The following is a 20976-nucleotide window of genomic DNA, read 5'->3' on the forward strand; positions in this document are numbered from 1 at the left end:
ACATATTCTCCTCTATGTGCTTCATTATCCCAATCAGTTCCCTTAACCCATTTCAACCTTTCATGCAATAAAAGCATTGTAAAGATGTTAAACAGCCAGGTTACCTAGTAATCAGTGTAGTGTCGGCTCAGCCTCAGCCTCCTCAGCTTGCATCACATTGACTCTTCCAATCGTGAGTTGATTGGGCTTTGTGCAATCCACGACCTTGTGTCTCAATTCTCCGCACTTGAAGCACTTGTAGGTGCCCCGCCCCACATGCACTTGCCATTGTATAGATGATTGAACTCCTTGCACAGTGGTTTCTCATCGGCCTTCGGAATATTCCCTCTAGGTGGTTGTTCTTGTGGTTTTGGTGGTTCTGGTTGCTTAGGTGGTCCCGTATAAGGCTTACTATTATTATGACTAGCTTGCTGAGCACGATTCCTCTTTCGCTGCATCTCTCAATCTATATCTTTAAGTGACTGCTCGTCTTTAAAAGCTTTAGTGACGACAGTAGTATAATCAGTAGGATCGCCAAACATCACATTTCATCAGATAGTCGGCCTCAAACCATCTAGAAAGTGTCGTAATTTTTCAGCAGCATCATTCGCAATCAAGGGCTACAAAGTGACAACCCTTATCAAACTTCTACACAAAATCAGCAACAGACCAATCCCCTTGAAGGAGACTCGTGAACTCACTCTTAAGCCTAGAACGAACATTGGATGTGAAATATTTGTCGTATAACACCCTCTTGAATTCCTCCTAAGTCAAAGTCGTCATATTCACTCGTCCCGTCCGCTCCCTCCCACCATAAAGAAGCGTCACATTTCCGCATATAGATGGTACAGCGAACTCGGTCAGCGTCTGCCATATCCATATATCGAAAGATCACCTCTAAAGATCTAATACATCCTCAGAAACGCACAGATCAGTAGTACCATGAAAATCCTCGGGGTACATCCTCCTAAAACGATCATATGCAGCCTCTGGTCTAACCCTCGCTCCATTTCCTACATGTTGCTCTAATAAACGAGCCATACCGGCTAGTACACGTGCACTAGCATCCTGAATAGGTGGAGGCTGTGGAATCTCCTCCTCATGTCTATCCTCACCATTACTACGTAGAATCCTTCTAAGAGACATCTCTGTATACATCGTCAAACCACGTAACCAACATGCATTTAAATTTTTTTCATGCAACATGCAACTAACATTTATATCATGCATCATATAAGAATTTAAAAGAATTTTAGCATATTAAATATAAATCAGTAAAAACTCACATTTTTTAAGCGTGACTTCTTGAGCTTCTCGGAGTGACAGTACACAACCCTTTAAGGAACCTGGCTCTGATACCAACTGAAGCGACCATGATTTTTTTTCTAATAAACTCGAAAATTAAACAATAAAACTACTTAACATTTTCATATATCATAATAATTTAACATTTAAATCTCAAGTATATCAAAATATCCCTAGATCATCAACTAATTAAAAATCCTACGTAGACCTTTAAAAAGATCAAATAACATGAAATTAAAGCATAAAAATATCTATAATAAAGTTATTAACATAAATCTTTAAATCTTTTATCTAACAAGCTAGTGCGGAAACATAAAGGTCCCTCGGGAGTGTACTGCAGCTAGATGATTTGAGCAATCTGTTGAAAATTGTTGATTTGATAGATGATAGCGAAGAAGAAATCAATGTAAATAAGATGATTTATCAATTATCTGAACCAGGAATCTCATATCAATCAGCTATACAAATGAATGAAAAATTGACGAAACAGATTGATCTAAACCAAGCTAACGTGAACCAGACTGATGTTATCCAGGTTGACTGATAGTCAAATCATTGAGAACCTAGCTGAAGAGAATTTTACTGATTCTACTCCATTTGAAACTGACAATAATCCACTTGGACCAAGTTACAAATGGAGTAAGACTCATCTACCTTCACCGGTGATCCGTAACTCTTTTGCACATCTCAGAACTAGACAACAAATAATTAATGAATTCTTGTATGCTGCTATTACCTCACAATTAGAACCTAAGAAAATAATCGAAACTTTATTTGATAATAGTTGGATTGAATCTATTCAGGACGACTTATATCAATTTTATAGGAACAAGGTTTGGTACTTGGTACCTACACCATCTCATCAGATAGTAATTGGAACTCGATGGGTTTACATGAACAAACTTGATGAAAATGGTATTGTAATCAGGAACAAGACTAAACTGGTTGCACAAGGTTTTATAAAAGAAAAAATAATTGGTTATGACAAGACCTTTGCTCCAATAGTCAAATTAGAGGCTATTTGAATCTTTCTTGCTTATGTTGTTTATAAAAACATTAAAATATTGTAGATGGATGTGATGAGTGCCTTCTTGAATGGATTATTGCAGGAGGAAGTATCGTGGAATAGCCTCTAGCTTTTATTAATCATATTTTACCTGATCACGTGTTAAATTGAACAAAGCCTTGTATGGATTAAAATAAGCATCACGTGCCTGGTATGACACTCTTTCACAATTTTTACTTGATCATGATTTTACAATAGACTCGGTGGATAAGACTTTATTCACATTTATTAAAATTATAATATTTGTTATTTCAAATTTATTTTGATGATATTATATTTGGATCCATTAATTCAAAGCCCTGTGAGAAATTTTCTAAACTAATGCATAATAAGTTTGAGATGAGCATCATGGGTGAACTGAACTTCTTTCTAAGATTGCAAAGTAAACTGTTGGATACTGGAATCCTTGTCAGACAGACAGAGTACACCAAACAAGTACTTAAAAAATTCGAAATGGAGTCCTGTTTAGCAGCAGCAATCTCATGAGCTCATCAGTTAAGCTTGATAAATATGAAAGGAGAATATCAGTTGAGGTAACATTGTATTGAGATTTGAAAGGTTCAATTGTGCTTAACTGACATCCGACTTGATATCATGTTTTCAGTTTATATGTGTGCACGTTTTCAATTTGATCAAAAACAATCTCATTACTCAGCCGCAAATTTTTTTTAAAATATATTAAAGAAACTCAAAAGTGTGATTATGATATACTAAAGACTCATCGTTCAATCTAGTAGGATATTCTGATGTAGACTATGCAGGGTATAGGCTTGAAAGGAAGAGTACAAGCAGATCATGTTAGTTTATTGGAGACCGACTGATTTCTTGGTTCAGTAAGAAGCAAATATCAATAGTTACTTCTACTGCAGAAGCTGAATACCTAGCTGCTGGGAGCTGTTGTGCTCAACTATTGTGGATTCAACAACAACTGAAACACTATTGAATTGATGCCAATGAGTCATCAATTTTCTACGATATTACAAGTGCAGTAGCCATCACTTACAATCCAATTTTACACTCTCGAACTAAGCATATCGACATTCGTCATCACTTCATTCGAGATCATTATTAAAATAAGATATTAGATTGGAATACGTGTCAACTAAACAAAAAGCAACATATATTTCCACCAAACCACTATCAAATAATAAGTTTTCTTATTTCAAAAATATTTTATGACTTATTGACTGGTCATGAATGCATGAATTTAGGGAGAATATTGAATCGCGATGCTCTAGTGATAATTGTTAGTTAGTCTTTGAGTGTTAATCTAATAGTTAACCTCACAACCTAACTAATATAAAGTGCTCTCAATCTGAATGTTCTTATCATTTAGTCGTGCCTATAATAATTCATTTAAATTCATTTATTATTATGAGCGATTTAATTACTCAGTTTTTTTAAAAAATTAAAATTTTGTACAATCTACTTATTGTTTTTTTTATTTTAAAAAAATTCTCATCAACAGCGTGACACGTGTCCCGTCTATTATTAAATCAAAATTCGCACATATTAAATAATCGAAATCCCTAAATCTTTCAGTTTACCTTTGCATTTTTTCATTCAAAGCATATATGCCTCAAACTTCTTGCTCCTTTTTACATCAGAAGTAATCTAATTTCTATCTCGAAGAACTTATTTCAGATATGGCCGCTCCTCAACTCCTTCCTATATCATGAAAGCTCTTGCAGCCGATTTCGAATCAATTTATTTTATGGAAGATGATGTTGTCACTCAAGTATTCAAAGCTGCTCGGACTTTTCTCTGTTCATCTTTGGACATCTACGTAGATGAGCTGAAATGTTTCTATGCAAGAAGGATACTAACTAAAGATGGAAAAGATACCAATGCCTCTAGGATAGGACATTCTGTTAATCAATAAAGATTATTTCTTTGCCTTATTTCGGTTACACAATGAAGGGCTAACTGACTTCTTTCTAGTACCTCAGCAAGCAGTTGAGGACATGAAGATGAAGTTTTCTGCATCCACTGAGATTATCAAGACTTCTGTAAAGAAGAAAGATATGTAGTTGGAATATCAACTACTGATTGATGTTGTGTCCAAGCCAATTTTGGCTAAGACATACTCTTTTGATGCCTACACTACAAAAATATTTTTGGTGATGACAACCATTGCAATAGGACTAAAGATTAACTGGTCAGTCACCATGTTCCATATTCTAAAGGCAATGATTGAAAATGAGAAGCAGCTAGCTGGATTCGCAATCCCCTTTTGCAGATTATTTGAAGACGCAAAGAAACTTTATAACTTTGCACGAGTTCAAGCCCCTGACTGCAGCAAATATACTTTTCTTCAGAACTAAATGACAAACACTAAATATCTCTACTGTTATTTATATTCCATTTTGTGTTATACACATTCCATTTAATGTGTAAAATTTATGAACAGATGAAGTGCAAATAACAAAAATGGAGAATGGGTGGAGTCGTGTTGAACAATAGTTCTATTTAAAAGTTGTTCAACTCGAACCCGAGCCAACCCGAATCCGAATCCGAATCCGAATCCGAAAATGTTCAAAATAATTATTATATTATGAAAATTTATGATATAAATATACATTAAATATATTTTCAGGCACACAATATATAAAAATGTATGCAATATTTATTAATTATATTTTTAAAAAAAAATTAAAAATTTCGGGTCCCGAACCCAACCCAACCCAATCCGATCATTTTTTTGGGTCAAATATCGAGTCCAACCTGATCTGACCCGAACTCGAAAACCTCAAACCCAAACATGACTTTTTCGAGTTGTACTGTATCGGATTAGTGGATCGTGTCTGATTTTGACACTCCTAATATACATGGTATAAATTATTATCAAACACAGACATATACATCCACACTTATATAACTGTATATTTTATAACAAAAAAAAATAATGGCCAAAATATGGCCATATTTTACTTTTGCGAAAATGTCCATATCTTTTGCCATTTATTTTAAATTTTATATTAAGATCCGAGGAACCATAATTAATCCTCAAAATGATTCCTCGGAATGTTATACTTTTTAACTTTTTGTAATTTGTGATTTGTAATTTTGTTATAGTTTAGTAAAATTTTTTTCCGCCTTAAAAAACCCCGAACCAAAAGCCTTTTCTAAGAGAATAATAATAGAAGGGTCTTTCAGCTATTCCAAGTAAAGTTTAATCCATAAAATAATATTAAATATGAATATAAAATAAAAATAGTAAAGAGTAGGATTCGAGGCTTTGATGGCACAGTGTATTATGGCCTATCAACCAAAAATCAGCAAAATGTAGAAAAAAGATATTGAATTTTTGCCATGGTTGGATCTGTGATAGGGAATTCTTGCTTTCTGCACTCTCCACTCTGCCAGTTCCTCGCCTCCGACTCCTCTCCGCTCCCATTTTCTGACACAAGAAATGCTCTGTGCCGGAGAAAGAAAAGGGCCGCCATGGCTTGTTTGCTGCAAGAAAATTCAAAACAAAGCGATATTTGTGCAAGGAGAGCGATTCTGTTCATGGGTTTTGGTTTAGTTACATTTCTTGGGACGAGGGACAGATGCTGTCGATGGCTACGTTGTAGGTCGGCTGGCATTTGTTTTTGTTTTTATTGTGTTCGTAATTGTTGTTTTGTTTACCATTTTGTTTTTGTTGGAGAAGCAATGTTTTGTGACAATTGGTTTTCATGTGTTCCTGGTTTGCTATCAGGATTGAACCGGCGCGGGCGGGCAAGGAATGGTCGCTCGATTGAAAGTAAATTTTACTTCTCCTTTATTTAATGACATTGTAAATCAAGATTGTTATCTTCAACTTGGGAAGTTGATTTCTTGAAACTGTGTCCATTAGTTTTGTTATTGACTTTTCATTTAGTTAATGAAGATGCTCATAGAATCTCCTTATCAAAGATTAGCGCAATCAGTACTTGTTAGCTATGATTTGAGTGTTTCGTATGGTCTGGCTGCCGGCCTGCATTTTTTTAGCTCCTTCACAATGCATGTCCTTGTCTAAAGTTACATCAGTAATATGATGTCTTTTAATTGATGGAGACGTTTGGTATAACCAATTGGCGATGATCGAAAAATAGGTTTCTATTTCAATAAGTCCATGGAATTTAAACTTGCTCAGATCAAAAGAACTTGCATAGTTTTGTTGAAGTTATGGAACATGTAGTCCCCTTATATTCCAACTCTTGAAACATGGTTTTAATCTCCAATGTGCCGCAGGATGCAAAAAACTATAAAAACGAGACCAGGGGGTGGATATGATTTCATCTAGAGTCAGTCAGTATTGGAAGGGGACAGGACTAGAAGTGTTGTTCTGGCTCCCAACACTTTTAAATTTTAAGTGCTGTGTCATTTGAACCGGAAAAGGAAGCGACTAAAGTGGTAATGGGTGAGCTAAGTGAAACATCATGTGACCATTATGGCTTCCCATTTGAAAAGTATGCTGTTCCAAACACAAAGACTTCCCATTTGAAGAATGTTCAAAAATCAATAATGACAGATGAGATACGTGAACCATTAATTGTGAGATGAGTGGTTAATAAAGTTGTGTAAAAATATCTTCTTAATTTATCAAAAACTTCCATTTATTTTTTTAGCCGATGTTGGGACTGAAAAAATAACGATTATCCAATAGAGATTACAAATTTATGGAGATTATAATGTATTCATGTTTTTAAATGTTCACTTCCATGCAAACCAGATACTGTGAATAATTAATCTATAAGGTGTACACATGCATGCACGTTGATTGAATATTGGGTAACAAATTACCAACTTAATGAAATATATAGGATTTTCCGCACCAAGGGTTTTGAACCTTTCACTTCTGAAAAACACAAACTCATGGGAGGTGGTTGAAATGATAGTTTTACTTTTACAAAATATGTTATCTAACCAACCATGTTTAGCAACTAGCTATTCATGCTGAATTATATAGGATCTCACCTTTTCCACACAATTAAGGAATCGATTAAAGATGCACCTAGTGGATTCTGTTCTTCCTGTGTTTATAAGATCATTGAATACTATTTAATTCATGTGGCTGGCTTTTCCAAGACTATGGGAAGTTATATTTTAGATGATGGATGAATCCATGACTTGGGCGTTTGAATTTTGGCAATTTCTATTCAGTATGTTAATTGACTACTTGAAAGAAAATTCATATCTATCTTTCCCAATACCAATCATCCTATAAGAACTGGCTAACAACTATACTTTCGGGGTTTTTCTGTTTCATTTCAGAAGATACTGAGTCGAGAACACAAGAAAATACTGAGTCAAGAACACAAGAAAATACTAAGTTGAGAACACAAGAAAGTACCAAGTCGAGAACAGAAGCAAGTGCTGAACTGGGAACACAGGAAAGTACTGAATTGAAAACAAAAGACAGGATACCAAATGCAGAGGTCTGCATCTCTTTGATATAGCATGGTGTAGAGAGTACATTATTTAACTACTGGTTTTTCGGTTCTAAGGTTGATAGTTTGCATATAATACTCCAAATCATTTGCCTAAATAATATGTTTCTTGGGCCCAGCAAACAATTAAGGAAAATGCATCCCCAGCCCCACAACCGACCTTTTCAGTTATCAATTCAATTGGGGTTTTGTCGTCTGGCGTTCTTGCTGCTCTCTATTCATCAACAACCAAGGAAAAAGCCACTTCTGATGCGACCATAGAATCTGTAAGCCATTTTAAAAGATTTTATATTATTTTTGTTATATTTGTAAAATTGTCATCAACAAGTAGCTTTGAAACCACTGATTACATGTAATAAAAAAAATCTTTATTATTCTTTGATTCGATTGCATTTGATACCGATATGCTTTCTTCTCTGGTGTTATAGGAGTTCATAAGTTTTTGCTATATTTGGCTAAGTTGGCATCAACAAGCAGCCTTGAAACCACTGATCTAATTTGCTATATTTGGCTAAGTTGGCATCAATATGCCTTCTTTCTCTGGTGCAAGCCAAGTAGAAACTCGAGTTTGAGCTTAATTATAGTAGGGTTAATTTCTGAGAATTACAAAAACATCCAACTAACTTTGAATGCCACATATACCTGTCATGACTCATGATATATGTACCAAACTTACATTTACGCTCATTAACTTTAAAAATTATATATACAAACTTCGAGGTGTATGTCCATCTTACAATTATCACCTTGAACATGTGGGGGCAGTTGTAAGGTAGATAAAAACCTCATGGGATATGCATGTAATATTTAAACTTTAGTGGGTATAAATGTAAGACTGATACAAACTGAGTGGAGGTATATGTAATTTTTAAAGTTAGTTTTGTTTTAATTATTGTAAACCTCCAGGGAAAACTAAAATAAACTTAAATCAACCTTGTCTGCATGGAGTTTTCTTGTGTTTGTTAGAGTGTATTTAAATAAATAATGTATTAATACAATTTGTAATTTTACTATATAAAAATTTATTTATACGCAAGCTTAGCTCAAGTTTTAATTAAATTTTCTACTTGAGCTTGAGCTTGAGGTTCAGTCAGAAAATTTTGCTATACCAGGCTCAAGCTTGGCTCTTTTACCCCCTAATGTTCTCTGTCTAAAATTCAGGAATTAGGATTTTTGTATTATTTATTTGTCGTTTTCTTGGGTGCTCAGGTGAAAACTAATCTGAAGGAAAAGGAAGCTGCAATGACTAATATGGAAAAAGAGTTTGAGTCAGACATGCTGAAAAATGAAGAAGCTCGTAAGCAGAACTTCGCAAAAACAAATGAGATGCAACAATCTTTGATCAATCAATTGAACAGTGCAAATGGTACAATAACAAACCTGAGAAAGCAGGTGCAAAATGAGAGAAGATTAAACCAAGATCTAATCACCCAAGCTGAGAATCTGGAAAGAAACCTCGGTAAGTCCCAAGACGAAAAAAGGGAACTGCAAAGATCGCTGCAGGAGAAGCTAGATTCTGTAGCTGCCTTGCAAGAAAAGATCAGAGTGCTTTCTTCAGAGATCACGGTTAAGGAAGATGATCTTGAAAATTTTGATTCTAAAGTTGTTGAAAAAGAACGAGAATGTGATGAACTGAGGTCTGTATACCAGAAATCCCGAGATCAACTGAAAGGGTTAGATTCTGAGATCCAAGAACTGAAAGATACAGTCTCGAAGAATGAAATGGAGTTGGAAATGAAGAATTTGACATTGAAGAATTTGAATGAAGAATTAAGCTCTTTAATTACTGAGAGAGATGAATCGAGCAAAAAGCTTGATGGGATTTTAAAGAGATTGACGAGTTTAAATTTTCTGCAGAAAAGAAGATGGCTTTGGATGAGGAGCGCTTGGGTGAAAGAGAAAAGCAGCTTCACGAGGTTGAGGAACGACTTAACATTGCATTGGATGAAGTTAACAAAGATGGAGTCTTGATTGCTAATTTGACTCGAGAGAACGAGAATTTAAGAGAAAAGTTGGATGTTGAACTGAAAAGTGCGAAGATTCTTGAACAAGAACTAAAGATTACACAAGAAACGCTACAGAAATCAAGAAATGAGGCATTTGATCTGTCAAAGCAGCTGCAGAAGTCAAGAAGCTTGTGCTCAGAACTTGAAGCCGAGGTCTCCAAGGTTAAGTCTGAGTTTACCAAAGCATTGGAATCATTGCAGTGTGAAATTGACGAATCGCATGAAGGTAAGGAATCCTTAGCAGGAGAATTATTGTCGGTAAGGGAACTTTTGGGCGAAATGAAGGAAAAACTGCAAATTAGTGTCCCAAGAATTGGCAGCTGCAGTGCAAAAGTGTGATTGCTCAGAGAAAGAACTCGTTGATGCCCACAGGAAAGCAGAAGCAGCTGCTGATGCCCTTTCGGAAGAAAGGAAAATTGTATCTTCTTTGAACAATGAATTACTGGTTTTCGAGGCGGAAATTTCAAGAAACAAAGAAGCTCAGAAAATTCTTGAAGCAGATTTAGAAGCAACTTCAAGATCTCTTAGTGAGAAGACTCAGAATGAATCAACTCTTTTGAGGAATCTCGAGTCTGCTAACTCTACAATTTCCAGTTTTGAAGATGAAAAGAATGCACTCCACAAGTCTCTTGATGAGCAAAAACAAATGAATCAAGAAGCTCGGAAAAACTTGGAATATGCCACTAATGTGGTAATGGAACTGGGAAAAGAACTGGAGAGTTTAGAAAAGAGAGGAAAGAAACTACAACACGAATTGGCATTTGCAAAGGGAGAAATACTACAGCTGAGGAGTCAAATAAACGCATCGAGAACTAAAGAGAATAATCAGAACCAGCAAAACCTTGAAGCTAGAGGTAAATCAAATAAAAAAGTTTATCGGAGGAGAAAGGAGACAGATAATAGTTGACAATGCTTTATTCATCCGCATCAATTGTGAAATCTTGTCATTTTTAATCATCTTCATTGGCAGGAAAAATAGCATACCATGTTCATTGTTGTATTACCACATATCAAAACTTTTAAACCCCTAGAATTCGTAACTCTAGATATAACGAAATATAGCTGATCATGATTAAAAACGAGGTTTCTCGAAAGAAGCCCTACATGATACAATGCTTGACCTAGTATGATACGATTAAAGAATAATGTCTTCGTTGGAAGATTTAGTTCACTAGGGGTCAATGACATTTTTGAAATAAACACTTTAAGACCCGCATTACTTCCAGTCAAACTTTTTCCTTCCAAAACATGATTTCCTGAGACTCGTCATAATCAATCTAGTGCTATTGCATAATCCAAGATAATTATTAATGTTCTTAGGCAACATTATCGGAGTTCCAACTATCAAGTTTAACTCATGATTTGGTATTCCATAACATCTTATTCTATTCAAGACTTCAGGGGTATGCACATTATGTAATATATAAACATTTTTATCTGACTGTCACGTCGTATCTGAAATTAAATACAACATTCCCTCATAATGGTTTAGTGATATCATGTATTCATTTATGACTGAACGTCATCAAGAGTCAGTGCCAAAATAACTCTCTGTTGAAAATATGCAGCATCAATATATACTCTCAACTATTGTTGCAATATGATCGTTACAATCTTTCAGCAAAAATTCATCAGGAATATCGATTGTTGTGTAACTGTCATTTGGTTATCCAATTTTTCCATCTCCTACATTAGCAATCTAAGTTGAAAATTTCTTTGTTTTAGCATATTTTTCATCATAACCTATATTTTGTATTCGCATGTTTTTCTTCAATCTCAAAATTGTGTAATGTCTCCATATATACAAAGAATTGATGGTTGTGAGAACAATATCTTACTTATTGCCTATTGGAATAACATACTATGTTTGTCAAAATCGCCACAGGACTCCAAAAAATGCAAATGAAGGCTCGAAGGATTGATAAATTTCATGCTTTCATCCAAAACCTCAAAACAAAACTAATGCATCATTGGAGTTTCATCTCAAATAATAAGTTAAGACTTCTATAAACTCCACAAGAAGACTCCATTGTTTGATATTGCAAGTTGATTCCTCATTAGTATTAAATGAAATTAAATCTATTATCAATGTTTTGTTTAATTTCAAGTAATCAATCCAGTAAGACAACAACGTGATTTAAGGCTGTAGGAAAAACCATATAATGTATCACTTATTTATTATCGATATGTAAATACCCTATAGCAGATAATGCATTTGTATTAAGATAAGTGTCTATATATCATATTAAGATGATGTTTAAACATCTTTATATATTTCAGATGCATCCTAGCAAAAAGAGTTAAATGACAGCATAATGCGTAAATAAAATCGGAATGATGGTGTGAGAGCTCATTTCCCCAAAGTCCAAACAAATTCTCCAATCCATGGCCCATTTATTAATTAAGTAAATAAGGAAAAAGAACAGGAAAGAAATGATAATCATCATCTTCACCATTTCTCTCTCCCGTAACCATATTCAACAATTTTCGTCCACCTTTGACCTCCAGTAACTCCACCGTCGGTCACCGATCTTCCAAAGCAAGCATAGATTCGGAAAGCTCTCGCCAAGAGCTAGCTAGCTATACCAAAATTTTGCAGAAATCTAGCGACTCTCGGAAACCCGTCGGAGAACCGCCGTCTATTTTCGCCGGAAAATGGGGAAGAAACCTTGGTTTAGATTGTTTGAAGCTTGAATTTGAAGCTTAGAATCTAATTCGAAACTTTCAAAGGTATATTTCATAATTAGGGTTTCAAATTTTGGGTATTTTGATTCATTTGAATTCAAAAAATTAATATATATTGTATTATTGATTGTAGGTGCTATATCAGAGCTAATTGGTGGTATTAACAAAATTTCAGAATTTATTTGAACATAATTTCGAAAATTCAGAATTTTATAATTGAGTTTTCGTATTTCAGTGTTCAATAATTAGGGTTTAGATGCTGTAGAAAAATTGTCATATTAATTTTAGAAATTTTAAAGACTAAATTATGGACTTTTTAGGCTAAATTGTCAAATATTGAAAAAATAAATGGAACGTGACATGAAATGCATTATTTGCCACATGATCAGATTATTCGAGAAATCCTTAAGATATTTCAGTGGTAAATTAGATGTTCAGTTGAGGTACGCATGAAATATTTTATTATGACGTCTATAATGATGTGGAATGACGCTAAATATTTTGTAATGAATTGTGGCATGTCTTATGTGCTTCTTTGAATAACGTGACTGCATTTACGCATTTATTTGAGTTGATACTATTAGTTAATAGCATTTCAAGCCTTCACTCTGTTGATTGCTATCATTATTGAGCTGTTGAGTCATCGATGGAGCGAGTTATAGGATTAGATCACTCTTGACATCTCATCGATAGAGCGAGTGATAGGATTAGCACACTCTTGATGACTGGACGAGGACTAACCGGGTCGCTATCGGACCCTCGATGGTACGTGCATGGATGACCAGTGGCTTGATGTTTCGACGCTGCATTCCTGGCACGGGTGGCCACTGTTCTTATTGCTGATGCATTTCATGTGGACTCTGTTTTGGTAGCCATTATTTCGTTGTTACCGACACGCATTGTATTGCATTTATATATACATATATATATATATAGTACATATATGTGTGTATTATATCATCGAGTCATAATTGTGCCACAGAATGCCCTGTGTAGCTGTACGATTATTTTTACGATTTTTTGGATTGATAGTTGTGTGATCAAGCCTTGTCGGCTCTGTATGTGTTAGTACTAGCCAGTGCGGCTGTAGGTTTGTGAATTGATGTTGTGACTTTATTTCGAGTTTATAGATATTGTTTCTATTATTTGGAAATTTTTAGATGTTTTACTTACGGGGAGGTCATGGCGAAATTTCTATTGGGCCAAAAGGAAAAATTTTAATCGCTTTCGATGTTTACATTAACGAATCCTGGTTTTTTGGTCATTTATCGTTAATCAAGAACACGGACTCACACACTTGATATCAGAGCGTAACTGAGATATGCTCGAATTAGAGTCTAGGGCACTTGAGCCTAAACACAAATAAAATGATTGTGTATGTGTTTGACAACTTACTCTTATTTGAATTATTTGCTATGATTTACTTGATTTTGCATGAGTTAGCAGTAGCAGTTGATTAGATTTTGAAATTATTTTAATAAATAGCTACTAGACTAAGTTTCAGCTTTCCTTTAGCTATTTCGTGCTTATTAAATTAGTTTGCCTTGGTATTAAATCCTTGTTTCTTATAGAATGGCTCATGGAGGAAGAGGCAAAAAAGAGAAAGAAGTTGTACAAGAATTTGAAGCACAAAATTTCAGATGACTCGAGGATATTGTCAGGGGTAAACATGGTCGTCTTGCAGCCCAGGTCACTAGAAATGTGGAAGCAGAGGTGAACCAAGAAGTTGAACATTTGACTCAGAAAGTTGAAAGGATATAGTTAATAATCTTTCAACTACAAGAATTACGTCCTCCAAAATTTTTTGGCAATGAAGTGACGAAAAAGCAGTAGGATTGTGGAAAAGTATAAACCATCTATTCAATTTGCTCGAATATTCCCAAAGTGTCGGACTGAAGCTGGCCATCTATCAGTTAAAAGACTGAACACAACTCTGGTGGGAAGCTGCTGAGGAAGCACTTAAAAAATCTGATGAAATCATTACTTGGGAAGTATTATGTGCTCAGTTTACACAGAAATTTGCACCACCTTCGTATTATTATTCTACGGAAGAAGAGTTTAACCAGTTGATGCAAGGCAATAAAACAGTTGTTGAATCTTCTTCTTGATTTTCTGCTCTTTTGTCATATGTGCTACATGTTGCAAAAAATGATCAGTCCAAACTTTCATATTTCCTGCAAGGACTACAAAGGACTATTCATGCTTTGGTGATGACTGGATTGCCTAATACATATGTTCAAGAAGTAAAGATAGCGAAGAAGATAGATGCTAGTTTGCTCAGGGAGAATCACATCCAGTTCCAGCTTCTATTTCTCAGGGATCTGGAAGTAATATGCCGATGCCAGCTGGTTTACCTCCTTACCAGCCTCTACAGTCATCCAAGCAACCGAAACAACAAAGATTCAAGGCAAGAGGAAAACAATTTAAGAAGAGATTTCAGTGCACATTGTATAGGATTTCAAGGGTCTTGTTATATCTGTAGTCAAGTTGGGTATTATGCCAAAGTATGCCCAAATGCACAAAGGCAACAATTTCAGCCAAAACAGTCTGGTCAGGTTTCTCGAGGACCAGCTTTCAGGCCATATGCTCCTGCACAGTCATTTCAGCAGTCCAGTTATCCCCTACCTAGAGGTCCTCCTCACCAGCAATTTCCAATGCCATAGCAGGATCGAGTCCATGCCTTGACTCAGGATCAGGCTCAAGATGCATCAGAAGGAGTGATTGCAGGTATTTGCTATGTTTTTTATTATCCTACACGTATATTAATAGACACTGGAGCATCTCATTCATTTTTATCTGCTGCATTTGTTGATGAGCATGAGATTTCTACTATTCCGTTGTTGGATACTGTGTCTGTGGCTACTCATGCAGGTATATACTTGATGTCTCGTGAGATAGTCCTAAATTGTGTGATTACATTTGAGGATAATATTATGATAACTAATCTAATAAAGTTATCTATGTCTGATTTCGATTGTATCCTCGGTATGAATATTGATAGGACTCGTTTTTACGTGTTTTTAGTGTTGGTTTTGAGTCGCATTCATGCATCATATTAGTTTGTTTAGTTTAATTTTGCATCTTTTTAGCATTATTTAGCATTTGACTGACCTCGTGTATTTTGTGGTGATTTTGTAGGAATTGAACCAAAAAGTGGGAGAAACTTTGGCATAATGTCGAAGAGGATTCGCTAGGGCGGTCAAAAGTGACCGCCCCAGCGAGCATTGTCGTCTGCCCGAGGATTTTTGCGCGAGTGTATCGCTAGGGCGGTCAAAAGTGACTGCCCCAGCGATACCAGGGACATGATCGAGGAAGTTTATTCGAGGACTACTCGCTAGGGCGGTCAAAATATACCCCCCTAGCGAGAAGCGAGATTGAGAAAGATTTGTTTCCAAATTTTGAGGGACTCTATCCTACACCAAAACCTAACACACGAGATCAGCCGTTTTTGACACACTTGATCAGAATTTTCATCATTTTTCTGGAAGAGGAGGCTAGGAGCAAAGGAGATTTCGAAGACTTCGAGATTTCCACGCGTCGTGGCCGTCATCCGTCGTCATCTTTAGTATTTTCATTATTCAGTATTTTATTTCTTACATTGATTGTTGGTTTTTATCATGAATTTCAGTAGCTAAACTCTAGATTTGTTGGGATTTGAGGGGATCCTACCCCGTACTCGGTGTTTAACATTATTTCTCGACGTTTTTATTAGTGATTTGTTAATGCTATTGTTCGTTCTTGTTTCAATCGAAGCCTAGCTAACTTCCTTTGATTATTTCATGTTGTCGATGATTTCGATAGAATAATTAACAATAGAATCAAATATTATAAACCACGGATTTACAATTTTAGTAGATATACGGAATTGGATACGTGTCGATAGTGATAGTTCACCCGAATGAAAGCTAATGTATTCCATAGAATGTAATGCAATCTTGAACTGTTAAATATTTGAGGACACTTGAGTACTGCATGTTTTTGATTAGTATTAATATAGCTCGACAGAGTATATTAATTAGTCTAGGGAATTCTTTCGAATGCACGAGTAAAAGTCGAGTGTAGTTATTTAAACACGAGTGGTAGGTGAACTGATAATTCCCAACAAATTCATTTCTCATTTGATTTAATCCAAATTAATCATTGCTCTCTTGAACACATTTTCTTTGCATTTTAATTATTTGAATTGTTTATTCTACATTAGTTCAATCATCAAATCAATTTATCGTTGCTAAAGAAATTTTACTTGAAAATAAAAAGAGTGTGACGCAGTCCTTGTGGATCGATACTCGTATTCACTTACGTTTATTATAACTTGACTATCGTGCACTTGCGATATTTAAATCGAGCTTTCATTTATAAAATAAATTTTGGGACTATTCACTGTGCAAGTTTTGCTCGATCAAATATATCGACAAATTATCAAGATACTTTGGATTGTTTCCCTGGAGTTGTCAGATTTATGCCGTATTATGGCAGCAAATGAAACTTTTACGGTTATGATTCATAGTTTCGCATTCCGTTAGTATTGGCAATGGAAATGTTCTGATTGTTATCAATAGATAACGAAGGATTTATTATGCTCTTGATGTGGAACAAGAAGAACAATTTAAAGTTTCCAATATTGAAGGATTTTCCTGATGTATTTCCTGATGAGATTCCATGCTTTCTACCTCAAAGGGAAATAGATCTTAGCATTGAATTGATGGCATGGACAAATCCTATTTCTAGAGCACCATATCGTTTAGCCTCGGCAGAGTTGAAAGAACTCAAAGAGCAGCTTCAGGATTTACTGGAAAAAGGCTATAACAGACCCAGTATGCCGCCTTGGGGAGCTCCAATATTGTCTGTAAAGAAGAAAGACGGAATGATGAGAATGTGCGTCAATTATCGGCAGTTTAACCGGGCTACTTTGAAGAATAAGTATCATATGCCTCGTATTGATGAGTTGTTTGATCAGTTGCAGGGTACTTCGGTGTATTCCAAGATTGATCTTCGTTCCGGATACCATTAGCTTAGAGACTGAGAGGAAGATGTTCCTAAGACAGCATTTCGGACACGTTATGGACATTATGAATTCCTTGTCGTGCCGTTTGGTTTGACTGATGTTCCAGGGGTTTTTATGGATTTAATGAATCGTGTATTCCGAGAATTCATAGATAAATTTGTTATCGCTTTTATTGATGACATATTGATTTATTCCAAGTCAAAGAAAGAGCACGAAAACGTAATTAGTTCTTCAATCACTCAGAGAAGCGCAATTGAATGACAAATTTTCTAAGTGAAAGTTCTGGTTAGACAGTTTTATTTTAAGGCCATGTTATATATGCACAAGGAGTATCTGTTGATCCTAGTAAAGTTGAAGCTGTTATCAATTGGCCTAAAACAACAAATGTGTCTGAGATTCGAATCTTTTTTAGATTAGCTGGTATTATAGGCGTTTCATTGAGGGATTTTCTAGAATAGCTAGGCCTATGACCTAGTTGACACAAAAAATCGACGTTTTGTGTAGACTGTGAAATGTAAGTCTAGCTTTCGAACTTTGAAAGAAAAGTTGACCACAGCTCTAGTACTAGCTTTGCCTTCAGGCTCAGGTGGATTTGTTGTTTGTATATATGCTTTTCTAAATGGACTGGGTTGTGTTTTGATGCAAAATAGGCGAGTGATTGCGTATGCATCTCGTCATTTGAAGCCACATGAGACTCGAAATCCAGTACATGATTTAGAGTTAGCTGTCATTGTGTTTGCATTGAAGATATGGCGTCATTATCTGTACGGCTAACAATTTGTGATTTATTTTGATCACAGGAGTTTGAAGTATCTTTTCACACAGTCCGACTTGAATATGAAGCATCGATGGTTGGAATTACTTAAGGACTTTGATTGTGAGATTCAATACCAACCAAGGCGAATGAATCAAGTTGCAGATGCTCTGAGCAGAAAGTTTCAGCCTAAAATGTTGGCATCTTTAATTATTTCAGAAGTTCATGAGCATTTGGGAACTTAAGGATGGACTTACTATCCTAGTGGCGACTACTTTATAGTTTCTGCTATTCAAGTTGAACCACAGATTGTTTCTAAAATCAAACCAGCACAGAGAACTGATCAACATGTTCATAGATTGAAAGAGTTTTCAGACAGGTCAATCAGACAAGTTCAGTGTTGCTTCAGATGGATGTTTGCGCTATAATGGTAGACTTGTGGTTCCGAATTTGATAGACTTAAAAGAAGCTATAATTTGAGAAGCTCATTATAGCCGACACAGTGTTCATCCGAGAATCAAAAAGATGTATCATATCTTTAATACTCATTACTCGTGGGAATGTATGAAGAAAGAGATTTTTGGCTTTGTGGCTAGATGTTTGACGTGCATGTTTGACGTGCCAACAGGTTCAGGCTCAGAGAATGTGACCTGGTGGTATGTTATATAGTCTTGAAGTGCCACAATGGAATTGAGATCACATTGCTATGGATTTTGTAAAACACCTACCTCGTTTTAATCGTGGCTGTGATGCGATTTGGGTGATTGTGGATAGATTGTCTAAATCAGCCCATTTTATTCCTTATGATCGTACTTGTACTTATACGAAAATGACAAAAATTTACATTGATCGTGTAGTGAGATTGCATGGTGTGCTTATAACCATAGTATCAGATCGTGATCCCAGATTTGTTCGAAGTTTTGGGGCAGTTTGCAATCAGCATTGGGTTCAAAGTTGGGAATGAGCACTACATATCACCCACAGACAGATGGTTAGTCAGAGAGGACCATTAAGAAATGAAAGAAAATGTTGAAATGATCAGGAAAAGAATGAAAGCAGCTCAGGATCATCAAGTCAACTATGCTAATAAAAGGCATAGGCCTTTAGAATTTCAGGTTGGCCATCAGGTTTTCTTGAAAGTATCACCGTTTCGTGGTACTATGAGATTTGGATGCAAAGAGAAGCTAGCTCCGCGTTATATTGGTCCATATGAAATTGTTGAGGGAATTGGCACTTTGGCTTATCGTTCAGACTTTTCGTAGAGTTTGTCTGCGATACATGATGTGTTTCATGTATCTATGTTACGGAAAAACGAGCCAGATCCTTCTCATGTCTTGAGGACTGATGGTGTGGAGTTGGATAGTTCCCTTAGCTATGTTGAGCATCCAGTGAAAATTCTTGATCGTAAAGAAAAACAACTAAGGAATAAGACGATTCCACTGATTATGGTGCAGTGGAGTAGACATGGGCAGGGGCGGATTTACAGTAGGGCAGACAAGGGCCATGGCCACCCCAATTTTTTTAATTTTTTTAGTTGATATTAATATTATAAAACTTTAATATATATAAATGGCCCACCACAAAATATTAAAGAGTATGTATCTCCATGGCAAGGCAAGAGTTTCTATACCAATAAACCCAGGGTTCGAATCCTAGGTGTTGGAAACTGAATTCTGGAGTTTGACAAAACATAAACCAATTAACTAAACCAACTAATACATGAAAGCATATTCGGCAGCTGAACATTCAACTAAAATCAGTTGACACAAACTGATCAGTTGAGAACAGATCAGTAAAACATTCAGCCAAACATATTAAAGCTTCTCAACTGAAGATACCTCGGAAAAGATCATTCAAACAGACAAAAAGACATATCAGACAGCAACTGAATGTGGAAAGCCGCACTGCATAGAACAATGTGTTTCGGCTATCAAGATTTATACGCCGTCTTGCAATAAATGATGAAGCGGCAATCAAGAACATTGTCCAAGAAATGATAAAGTGGCAATCAACGGATACGAGAATTCAAAATTACCGTTGGAAGAGAAGTCTATAAATATGACTAAAGAGCAGTTGACAAGTAACGCTATTGACCAATATTAAACTTGCCATTACTCTGTCAAAATCTCTGCTCACTCGTATCAGATCTATTCGTAGCAATCAAGGCTACACATTGAGCAAATTAGCACTGTGAAATATTGAAAAATTCAATTGAGTGATAAGTTCAGTTACTTACAGAGATCATTGTATTATACTAAGAGTTTCAGTTCAGGCAATAGATAAGTCCTAACTGAAGTGGGTCTGCAAGCGTTGTACTCGATCAAAGTCTTTTAGTAAATATCCTATCCTTGAGATAGAAGGGGTGACGTAGGAGTTATTCAATTCTCCGAACATCCATAAACATACCGTGTCATCTTTACTTTAGCTTTTCATTTTCAGTTAGATATTCTATCTATCAAACAGTTTATTTTCCGCAACTGCTTATTCAGTTTAACTGGTTGATATTGACTGACGGGATACTTAGTTCAGTTTGTAACAAGACTGAACTATCTTTTTCGAAAAACATTTAAATTCCTATTAGTGTTTATTCAACCCCTCCTTCTAAACACTAATTAGCCAATAACCGATCCTAACAAGTGGTATCAGAGCAAGGCATATCCTGTCAAAAGATTATCTATCCTCAATCTAATCATTATGTCTTCATTCAATAAGATTCCAATGTTCTCCAGGGAAGATTTTGATGATTGGAAAATCAGAATGCA

The 20976-nt window shown here is 35.6% G+C and overlaps 1 protein-coding gene across 1 annotated transcript; it reads left to right on the forward strand.

Moving 5' to 3' along the window:
- Window positions 1-1808: 1808 nt before the first annotated feature.
- LOC140805560 (MAR-binding filament-like protein 1-1) lies at window positions 1809-10858 on the forward strand. The gene is given in 9 exon segments (XM_073161825.1): window positions 1809-2204; window positions 5682-5801; window positions 5877-5925; window positions 6051-6095; window positions 7589-7752; window positions 7884-8030; window positions 8974-9589; window positions 9592-10073; window positions 10075-10858. Coding segments are annotated over 9 exon segments (2622 nt in total). The 3' UTR covers window positions 10678-10858.
- The last annotated feature ends 10118 nt before the right edge of the window (window positions 10859-20976 follow it).

This window comes from Primulina eburnea, chromosome 11, assembly GCF_022965805.1.
Source record: "Primulina eburnea isolate SZY01 chromosome 11, ASM2296580v1, whole genome shotgun sequence".
Classification (NCBI taxonomy): Eukaryota; Viridiplantae; Streptophyta; class Magnoliopsida; order Lamiales; family Gesneriaceae; genus Primulina; species Primulina eburnea.